The following is a 12,078-nucleotide window of genomic DNA, read 5'->3' on the forward strand; positions in this document are numbered from 1 at the left end:
AAATCTTCTGATTTTCATTCTTTGCCTCAATTTATTCACACACTCTATAAAGAAATTATGTCTGTGGGTAAGAGGTACCTCATGAGTGGCCAGTTTGAGACCTCTACGGAGCAGAAACTTTGGTACCTCAGACAGTCCTGGGTCTAAGTCCTGGCTCTGGCACTTGGCTGTGTGACCAATTTCAAAAATGTCTTAGTTAAGTACCTATCTCTAAATTATTATTAACAAAATGATGGACACAGACTAAGATGTTATTCAGTAATTTAATGGTTCCTTTGAGGAATATTAAATTCAGAAGATAATACTTCCTGATATTGTTTTAATACCTTGTTTTACCATATGGTAAAATTTCAGAGGAAATATTCATCTATCAAATAAGGATTTATTTAGCACATAACACCATATCCCTTTATTTCAGCCTCCCATACTGTAACCAGAGTGCTAGGTATTTAGGTATTATAAAAGAATCTCTGCCATTAAGAAAACTAACCCCTGTTTAAAGAAATAAAGCACACAGGAAAAAGAAATAATACACAACTTTACAAAATCAATACTAAATTATATAGAATAGGTTCTTGCTGTTCAAAGTCTGTTTCAAAGAAGAGCAAATCAGCATCCCCTGGGAGCTTGTTAGAACTTCAGAGTCTTAGGACACACTCCTAAAGAATCAAGATATAAATCTTAAGATTCCCAGGTGATCTGTATGCTGATTAATGTTTGAGGAACACTGGTATAGGCTATAAATAGTTTTGAATCCTGGCTCTATCTTTTCGTAGCTTGTGACTTGGGCAAGTTATTTCTCTGAATTTTAGTTTATTCATTTGTAAATGATGATGTCTTGATCTTATAGGTTGTAGTGAAGCCTTCTTTAAAGAATAAAACACATATGTAGTTTTATAATATCTAGCATATAATAAGAACTTAAATGTTAATTTAAGTCCCTTCAAAGAAAAGAGGAAATAATGGAATAACTAGAAACGCAGGAAGGAGATTGACAGTGAGCTAGATCCTGAAGGATGAAAAAGAAATTAAATATTTAGAAGTAGAAAAAACACTCTAGATTGAAACAAAAGCCCAAGCAGGGAGAAAACAAGGAGAGAGAGAAAGAGAGAGAGCGCGTGTGAGGAAACTGAAGTCTTAGTACCTGAGGTGTCAGTTAATTTATAATGCCAATTGAAGGAATGAAATAACTACATAATTAGAGGTGTAATTACATAATGAATTGAAACTTGTTCTTCATACTGAATGTTAAGAAGCTACTTAACATGTGTCCACTGGTGTACACAGATAAAAGGAAAAGCACAGATAAGAGTGGTGATAAAGCTTTGCATGGCAATCGATTCAGGAAAAATGTCTATATCCTACTTTACTGAAAATAAAGGAGTCTTATTGACTCTCACAGTAAAAAAAAATGTTCTTATTACTCTTACGACTGACTGACTTTATTGAATTGACGTTCTTCTATTTAAAAAATGTTAATACCTGAAGATATTTGAAAAGGGGCAACAAAAGGCAGCTCTCCAATCTTTCATTCTTAGGTCCTATTGTGAAGCTTTGAGGTTGTTTACCATTGCTTTTGAGTCAGACATATCTGGGTTCTCATCTTAGATCTTCTACTTACAGTTTTGTGACCTTTGGTGAATTAGATAATCGATATATCTCTCACCATATACCCAGAAAAATACATAAGGTAACAAATTTGGCCAAAAACATAACTTGTCTTAAATCTTATTTCCCTACCTATTTAATGAGAATACTCCAATAATTAGCAAAATTATAGTGAAGATTTAAATGGGATAATATGTATAGAACTCCTAGCCTCATGCCTTAAGTATATATGCTTAACTTTATTATGTTCCTTTTCTTTATGTGTATGTACATATTTGCATTAAAACTAGTCCACTTTCAGACAATCTTCAAATGGAAAAGTATATAGCCATTCTGTCAGCTCTGATTTCAGCAGTATAAAGAGCCCCAACTAAAAACCACTTTCCTGATTTTTCTTGCCTAACCCAGCTTGAATGTCTAGAGTAAGTGCTGTCTAATGGATTTGTTTTCCTTATTGTGCTTATTATAAATGCAGATAATCAGACATCTGTATTAGGAATATGTTCTTCTAAAGCACATATACTACTTTTAAACAAGGATTAATGCTTTCCCATATTTGGACAAGGCCAATCAAGGATTTCTCCCATAACTTCTTTATCTGAAAATAGGCCATTTTAAACACATACACACTCCCTCCTTACACACCTTCAACAGCCAGACTGAAGAGAGCTGTCTTCTTCATAATTCTATCAAAAGTAAATCCCGACTTATTTAACTCACAAATTATTATATATAAAAGTACTTATCACAATGTCTGGATCCTAGGAGGTACCCAATAACTACTTGTTTCCTTTCACTGACAATAAGACTAGATATATAAGTAAATTTTTAAATTTCTCATTTTGTGAAATTTGATACACACTCAATCTTTATTTTATATTTAGGCACAGTGACATGGTGAAAGTGGTCAATCTTACTTAAGCTCACAAATCATACTCTAAAAGCATCACGACAGGTCTAATTAATGTGCTAATTGTTGGCCTTCTTATAAAGAAGGGGATGATGACATTAAACAGTAGAACCTCACCCATTTTGATCATTCTAAATTACTATCACAGAAAGACAAAAGTCCAGACAATCTAGTTGTCAGGACTCTATCTACAATCTGTGGATGCTATTCCTTATCCCACTTAAACTGCTGGTAACAGTAGTAATCTTTTGCCACAGGTGAGATATTGTCATAGTAGTTTCAGTAAACTGGTCCAGCCTAGAAACTACAATCCTTGGAAACTCATTTTTCTACTCTGACCAAGATGTTTCCTCAAAAATCTAGATTAATAGGAGTCAAATTAATAGGCGCCACTTTATTTCTGTATCCCTAAGAAACAAATCAATTAATATATCTTATAAACTAATTCTACAAACCGATAGCTTCATCTACTCAAATTGTTCCTTATAAATTAAAGCATAAATCTGAAAAACATTCATCCAAAGCATCTTTATTCTTAATTCAAACACACACACACACACACACACACACACACACACACACACACACACACACACACGAGAAAATTAGAATAGTCTCAACATAATAGGGCCACTTATATTAGACATTTTTAATTATTAGGGGAGGAAAAAAGACTTTGCAAAAGCTCAGTCAACCCGTAAGTCTATAATTCCATTCTTTTATATGTTAAAGATACCACAATAAGATATTATACTTGAATAGCATAAGCAAACATACAAGTTTTGGGGTATGTGAAAATAGCAGGTAGCAAAAGAATGAGAGGAAAGGGTGAAAAAACAATCAACAAAGTTGAAAAGGAAAAAAAAAAGAGAGAATGCTACATCTTACCCAATTTATAAGCAACATAAGTAAAAATATCCTAATAGAACCAACAAAACCCAAATTTGGTGACTGACAGATGCTAAATAGGCTTTAAAATTATTGTATAAACAGGGTAATAACCTGGGTCACAGGAGTGTTGCAGCTAATGTTAATCTTGATAATAAATAGTATGTTCTATGTAGTTCTTTCCTTTCATTTATCATCTTTCTACAGTATCTTTCTTTATAACTGAACTGGGTGGAGTAACTGAGTTTTAAAACCAGCCATACAACTTTTCCTTAACAGTTTTTACTGCCAGTTCTCAAAATGACATGAAAAAGATTTTTGTGATGCTAAAGGTGAATGCAGCACACCAAATTTCAACCTTGGTTTCTCCCTTCTGCACACTCAAAAATAATAATATGTTCCTAGAATCATACTTATTCTTTCTTCTTTTGAATTTTTATCTTAGTGGTGGCTATATATCCATAGCACACCCATTTTTAGAGAAATTATTTACCCAGCTGTAAAGACTTACTAGTTTTCCATTCATTATCTTGCAGGCTTCTTTCAAGAGTTTACCCTAATCCATTTCTTACCTCTGGTAAAGTAGAAATGTTATTGTTTTCTAAATTTAATTCTTCAAGTGCACTGCATTTTGCCAGTGATCTGGGTATTGCTGACAGTCTGTTATATCTCAGTCCAAGACGACTTAAACTGGATAGGTTTCCTGTGAACACATAAAAAAAAATTGTTTTTTTAAAATATGATGAGCCTCTCACTGTCCTAGGCTTTCAATCAAATATTTATGAATTACTGTGAAACACTATTTCAGCAAAATTCTTAACTTCTAGTACCGAGAAACAGCACACTACACCCTTATTAGGATGAAACTGAAAGCATTTTTGTGTCCACTTGTTTTAGAGAAATAATGAAATACACAGCTATAAGTCAATTTTAAAAATGAAGTATTAGAAAGTACTGGCATACCTTAATAATAAATTAACTTTTAGATAAGGCCTAAGTGAATAACATCAAGTAGTGTATATTTGAAATTTATAATAGTTATCCCATTTGTACTTATGTGATGATGATCCAACATAAAACAAGTGGTTACGTATAAAAATGTACATGTAATCTTGAAAAAATTTCCAAATTTCTAAAATAGTATTATTTAAAATATGTGATGCACAATTACTTTGTGAGGTCAGAATGGTTTAATATTTTCCATGAGTTTAAATATAAATATTCTAAAACTTTTTCTGAAAGGTTGATCTGATAGTAAAAATTCTCAAAATTATTTTTTAAAAATTACTAACAAAAGTGAAAGTTATAGACTCTCTTAATATCTAACATATATCAGCTTAAGCACGAATGAGCTACTATTGAATACATTAAAAAGCAGAGCAGAAAAATAAGCATTTGCTAGGTTTACTGCCAAAACTACATATATGGCAAGCTACAGGTACATGGATGAATATGATATCTATCATAAAAAGTTCAAATAAATTTAATTTCCCAAACAATATAACACTAGAAAATAAGTACATTTTAACAGACCAAAAAATGAAAAAGAAAGAAAAAGGTAATAATGACGAGAATTTAGTATTTGTTTTTCATGAATGGTGAATTTATTTTTTGACTTCAAATTACAACTGTTGCTATAACATTTTTAGATGGGCCAGGTTTAAATATCAAATGTAGCCTCTGGTTTTAAATTAAACAATATTACCAGTGTTAGATACTATAGAAGTGGATATCTGTGTCATATATAACTTTTTGGAGACAAATATTTTTGATGCCTTTCAACTTTCAACAACCTTTCGATGTTTATGTATTTTTTCTTTTTGCTTTGTCCCTTTTTCAAAAAGTTAATGCATAATAACTTTCTTTCTTAAAGGCAACCTTAATGCAATACTTAACAGAAAACATTTATTAGCCTGTGGCATAAGTTAAGCCTTGAAATCCTAGGAGGGCAGTCACTGTGCCTTATAACCCTTATTAACTAGTTATCACTCATCTACCTCTTCCACTGTTGCTAAAGTCAGTGACTGAAGTTATAAGAAGTGAATAAACGGAGTTATTTTTTATCCTTTATATTTTCAAGGTAAGAATTAGTCTTTTATAATGAAAACACTCTGATAATTCTATATCATAAGTCTAGCCAACTATAATGCAGAAAAACTTAGCAACCATTTCAATGCCTGCCATTAGAATGACTCCAGAGGTATGCTATGCTCATTTACATTACTTTCTTCTAATAGTGTTTAGAAAATGGGCCAAGAGTTTGCTGGTTCTGATTAAGATTCCAATAAGCAGAAAAATGCCATTTAGCAAAGACAACTTAATTGTCTTTAAAGTGCTTTCTAAATTAACTAAGGATGCTTCATTAGTGCCTTTCTGATGACACTCTGGTGAAATGTGTCATCATTTCACCATTCCACATTTTGGAGGGAAAAATTTTAAAAAGCGGAGAATTGGGTGACTTTCCAAAGCCCCAGAGAATTTACAGATTAGAAATAAAGGCAAGAATAATATTTACTATTGCTACTACTGCACTATGGCATTGACTATGATACAAATGTTACTTAAAAGTTTGGTTGGCAGAAAATAATCTGCTTTATGGCTAACTATATTAAGTATAGTCATTTCTAAATGGCTACAAATAGAGACAACCTATATGTTCAAGCATAGATAAAGAATTGTTTAAACTGGAGGCATCATAGGTGTAATAGAAAAAAACAAAGAATTTTATATAACCTATGTAACTCCGGGCAAGTTACTTAACTGAGTCTATTTCCTTACCCATAAAGTAGGGATAAAGCCCAATTCCTGACAAGGCTGCTCTAAGGGTTAAATATAATGTGCGTAAGATGCTTGGCACAATGACTGATACATAACAAATGGTCAAAACATGATTTTATTTTATGACGTGTCTATATTCTGCTATATTCCGTACCTATTAAAATTATGCTACAAAAATTTTTAAGATGTGAAAGACTTTAAGTTATAATGTTAAGTGCAAAAGGCAAGATAAAATTGCACATTTTGCATGATCTCGACAATGTAAAAAACACATGCATACAAAAAGAATGGAAATTAAACACATCAAAATAGTTACGTGCATGGTAGAATTACGAAAGATCAAAATATTTTTCTTTGAACTTGTCTATACTTTCCTAATTTTCTATAGCTTTATAATTTTAAAACACCCTTTCAATAAAGAAAAAATCTAATTCTAAAGTCATTTTAATTTTAAAAATTGTGATGCCTTTCTACCATTCTTTTTAATGAATATTTTACATTATGTTTTTTACTAATGTAGAGGTAAGATATTTGGACACTTCACATTATGAGGGTTTTTTTGTTTGTTTTTGTCTTTCTAGGATGTTATTTATTAAAAATAGATCAAATAGATCCCCTATCCCTTCCTCACCCCTGCCAGAAAAGGTCTTTCCCAACATTTTTTCCCAAATGTATGAAATAAGTTTTAGGGACTCAAATGTCATTATCTTTCCTAAATTAAGAGCTCAGGTTTTTCTGGGACACTGAGACAGGAGGCCTGTTAGAGCCAGGAGTGGAATGGTACGTGGCAGTCCATTCCCAGTGCACATAACAGTGGCCTGCGATGGCCACCTGGTGGGACCAGGGCTCCTGCTGCTCCAGGCCTCAGAGAGTTTGGACAAGTCTGTGACAAGAGGCCCCAGGGCTCCAGCAGCCTCCTGAGCATCACCAGAAAGCTGTGTACTTAACACCCATAAAGTGAGAAATATGAGATAAATTGTGGGAAAACAGAGCTGGTGGTTTGAAGTTTTAGATATCTATCCTGATAAAAAAGATAAGAGATGAGAAAGATACCCAAGAAGCAGCATTAAGAGCCATCTGAGAGTAATCGGCACGCACTTCAGCATAAGATATGTGAAGTGTTCTGTCAAAGTCACCAACCAGTTAGTGTTAGAGCTAGAATTAAACTCAGCTGGCTCCTTATCAAGTAATCATTCTTCAAGGTCTTCACTGACTTTGTTCCAGTTAGCTTGTTTTCTTTTGACACAGAAGTAAAATATATTTATTCTTACCTCCATGCTGTTTAACTGTCTATGTTGTGCTCATGGAATGCTTTTTATTCCACACTAAGTCCAATATATATGTTCATGAAACTTTCCCAGGCCATTCTATCAAGATCTTATTGATCTCCTTGTAAACTAGACTCATGGCAGCGTACTGTTTTCATCAAAAACTGGCATAAAAATCCCTTTTCTTTGACCCACTTTCATTTATAAAATGGTGTATCTATGAAACATAGACTTTATTAAATATAATTTTAAAATATGTATCAGATTTTCTTGGTCTATCTGAATACAAATTAATTCTTCTACAAATATTTGCAATGATTTTTTTCTGGGATACCCAACTTCTAAGCAGCCCATTTTTAGATATCAGCTAGAAACAAAGAACTAACAATTCCAACTCTCTGCATTCCTCCGTCCCACCAAATAATTTTTAAGTTACAAAATATATGAATGCTTCTTGCTCTCTTCCCAAGATAATTGTGTTTGTAGTCCAACGAGTACATCTGAGACCTTTCTCTAAACATTTACTTACACACATACAAATACAGGGATTTTTTTTTATGTGTGTTTGTTTTTATATAAATGGTATCATTCTATATGCTTTCCCCCCATATAATAGCTAATAGTAAATATCGATAAACCACAATTTATTTAATCTCTGTGTTCTATATGTTTGTAGCATTATCTCTTAATCATTTCCCAATTTGATAGTACTTATTACTAATTCTTAAAAAGAATTCTGTAATGAACAACCTTATACACAGATCTCTATACACACATGAAAGTATTTCCGATGTATCAGAACATATATTTTAAATCTTGATAGACAGTACCAAGGCTATATCAATTTCATCCCTGCCAAAAGTGAAAGACAGTACCCGTTTAGTCACATCCTTTCAAAATGGAGAGGGAGGAAAGATACCAATATTTTATTCCTTGCCTATTCCTTGCCCATGGCCACTTTAGCTATAGCAAAGCTGGTAAAGGTGGAAATTCTATAAGCAGTTATAATGTCTGACTATAAAGAACTTCAAAATCTTCTGAACAAATTTTAATTTGCTGTATGAAGTTCCATATGAAAGAGGCAGTTAACCTTTAAAAAAACTGGAAGTAAATAAGACCAATCCTTTCTCTCCTCCATACCACTGTTTTCTCTATGGAAGAAATCTGTTCCACTGCAATAAAATGGCTGAAGCATTCACCATGGGGTCTTTGAAATCTGTCAGAAGAGGAAAGGGCTTGTTAATAGTGGAAAATCCCCATAATTTTGCTCCATCAACTGACATGCCTCGTTCGATCACTGTTTACAGTATAATAGTAGACAAATACAATATTTTAACCATTTTTTATTCTCACTAAAACCTAAAAGCTTTCTCTGGTAACAAAGATTAGGGTGGTAACAAAGATTAGGGTGGTAACCAAATTCTAAATGCTTATCAACTCAAAGCCCAGTAAATAAAACCAGATTCCTGAAACTTCTCTCCCAAAGGCAAAATAACTTTAAAATTCTCACTTTTAAAATCAGAACAGGTTTCTACAATTTAAAAATTACAAAATGAAAATGATGGTAAAATTGCCCCATAATATTATCTAATACCAAAATTAGTGGTTATTTAGACAAAAATAGTACCTCTAACTTTCCTAGACGTTTTCTTTTTTTCTGTGTGTATATGAGAGAGAGAGAGAGAGAAAAGACTGAATTTTTAAAAATTCAATGTATGAGAATATGCTCTTCTGATGAAGAAATTCATATTTGCAAATGCTTTATCACTTTCTTCAGAGCATGGTATGTTGAGAGTCATCTACATTTTGTCAAAATCCATTACTCTCAGATAAAAAGAGGTGAAAAAAATTAAGGATGACGTATCAAAACTCTTATGCCAAAATAAATAAATAAATAAATAAAACAACCCTGACTTCAGAAGCCTGGCATTTACTGTGATTCACCCCCTGCAGTGGTTTCAACCTCTAACCTCTTTCAATGAGCGGTTTTAACCACAAACTAAACTGCAACCTAGAAATCAAGCCATAGCTTGCTTTAATGTTGAGCCATTGCTACTAAGAAATAAAATCAATGTGGCTGAGATTCTGTGTATAAATGTAGGCTGATCACTGCCAATCACTGGCATTTAGCTTTTAAGTGCTTAACTTTGACTGTAAATTGTTCTGAGCTCCACTTTGACAGCTTGCTTTCTTATGCTGTCAGATTTTTAAAATATGGCAACATCAAATGGCTATGAATTAAAATTAGATGCTTTCAATTTCAGCAAATATAATCAGCATCTTCAGGTTAATTCAGTGTAACTTTTAAGACTCTAAGTCAAAAAGCCTTAACCTTATTTTAACAAAGTAGCAAAAAAATCAGTAGAAAAGATACAGTTCTAATGATTAAATAATATCAAAGGTACAATTTTTTCCAACATTAAACTGAAAAACTGAAAGCATACTGAAAAGCAAGCAATACAAAAATTCTTAAATGTCAGAAACCCAAAAGAATGCCTTAAAAAGAAAACTCGTAAAGCTGTTACATGTAAGCTGCACTGCAATTACCTAAAACCTAACTACCAAAACTCTTGTTGATAAAACCATAATTACTGTAACATTTCTTCAGAGCCCAGTGCAACAAAAAGACCTCTGTGAATTGTTCTGTGCTCTAGCCTTGAAGGCAAGGTCTTGTTGCATATTTCTCTCTTTATCTCATTTTGAGAAGAAATAAAATGTAAAATATTTTTTCATACTTCAGACAACTCCTACCCCCCAATTCCATAATACAACCAGAGAACTCAAAAGACTTTAAGGTTCATAGTTTGAAACAAAATGACTGTTGTAATGAAGCTTAATATTTTCTTTAGTTCGTAAGTGATTCTTGAATTAGAAAATACATGAGAGAATACACTTTTTATTCTTCAAAAGGGCAATGGTTAAATCAGAGAAACTAGAAATATGTTTTCAAGCACTCTCTCACTTAACTGCAACCAGCAGACCGCTCCCCATTTCCTTCTGCCTCTTCTCCACATCCTATGAGCTGTCAGTGATCCTGGCACTGCTCAGCCTGGAAGTAAATGGCAGTGATCACTGTCAAGGAGTGATAACTACTCTAAGTGTGTTCACATTAAATAAAGAAAGGGGAAAAACATCTCGGTCTACGTATTTAAAAAGAAAAGCAAGGAAATAAAGTGATTTGGGGGAAAGTGTAAAGTGGTAGTTAGAAGATTTGACTTTCAATTGTTAGTTTTGGGAAAACTCTTTAGTCTGGGAAAAACAGTAGGGCAGCGGCTGCCAGGCTAGCGTCAACTCTCCAGGACAGGTGTGTTGGTGTTTTGTTTGTTTTTCATTTTAAGCTATACTTTTCGAGAAGTAAATTAGGTAAACGAGGAAAAGTATCAGGAGAGCTATATTCTTAGCAAGCTCACCACTATCTGTCTGGGGTAAATTGCTCTTCTCCAATAAATAAGAGAGGGAATCTCAAAGGTCAATTAAGACTGTTGAGATCTGTCAGATACCAAAACCTAAATATTCTAATTTCTCACCAAATCTCAACCTTCTGCTACATAATCAAAATATTGAGGATAAGAGGGATGGAGAAAGGCAAAATAATTATTTTAATAAACATGGTATATGATAAATAACTACAAATATAAAATATTTTAGTAAACATTTTGTCACTATACTTGAAATAACAGCTGTACTCTACTTGCTAACAACTGTCAAAGCATATGAAAATAAAATATTAAATTTTTTCTTATTGTTAATGTTTCCATTCTCATTGATTTCCAATACATACTTGTAATCTGACCACGTAGAATGTGCCAGAACTGAGGTACCTATATTATTCTGATGTAACATCTTAACTATAAGAGATTAAAAATGAAATAAATTGTTTTCATATTAATAAACACTCTTAAAATAGAGAATTAATTCTGATGGAACAGAGAAATTAAGAAAGCCAGGAGAGAAAAGGATACATGGAGAAGTTATCCTTTCTCAGAGGAAGTGAATCCAAAGGACCCTAGTACTACTAACTAGAAAATTTTATCACCAACCAACACCACCTATGCCTACTCTGTTTGTAGAACTATTCATTTTAATACTTTAATTGTAACTCTCTTTGACTGTTATTTAACAAGACAGGGATACAAACATATTCATAAAATATTAAATAACAAAACATTGTTAGATTACTTGAGGGTAAGAAAAGGGTTGATGACCATGCCCTATATATCCATGTGATCTGCTGAAAGAGTAGAGCAAATTATGTGGATATGTAAGAGAAAAGAGTTCTAAGCAGAGCAACCAAAAAGTACAAAGGCTTTGAAACTAGAACTCACCTAATACAGTCACAGAACAATAAAATATCTGGTGTCTACTATAGCCTAAGAAATACATAGTGACTAAGCATCAATGAGAGTGATAAGAAAAAAACTTTATAACATTTCAAGCATCTTTAATTCAGTTCTCCTGTCTGATTTTCAGTAGAGTAAAAGACCTTTATTTTTCTTTCTAAGACTGAGCAATACTTTAATTTTATAAAAAGAAGATGCTTTTATAACATGCTTTTATGTGACGTTTCTCTGAAAAGTGACCATGATAAGACTACATATTATTCTTTCTTTTCTCCTTTACTGTTCT

At 32.7% G+C, this 12,078-nt stretch overlaps 1 protein-coding gene across 5 annotated transcripts in view; it reads right to left on the reverse strand.

The window, feature by feature from the left end:
- SHOC2 (SHOC2 leucine rich repeat scaffold protein) overlaps positions 1–12,078 on the reverse strand; it is a 67,286-nt gene that overhangs the window by 11,249 nt on the left and 43,959 nt on the right. For all 5 annotated transcript variants that reach the window (XM_039871226.1, XM_039871228.1, XM_039871225.1 and 2 more), the window contains one exon: positions 3,979–4,109. In XM_039871226.1, the coding sequence (XP_039727160.1) occupies positions 3,979–4,109 (131 nt within the window). The remainder of the gene's footprint in view (positions 1–3,978; positions 4,110–12,078) is intronic.

Source organism: Pteropus medius, unplaced genomic scaffold, assembly GCF_902729225.1.
Source record: "Pteropus medius unplaced genomic scaffold, Ma_sr-lr_union100, whole genome shotgun sequence".
NCBI lineage: Eukaryota > Metazoa > Chordata > Mammalia > Chiroptera > Pteropodidae > Pteropus > Pteropus medius.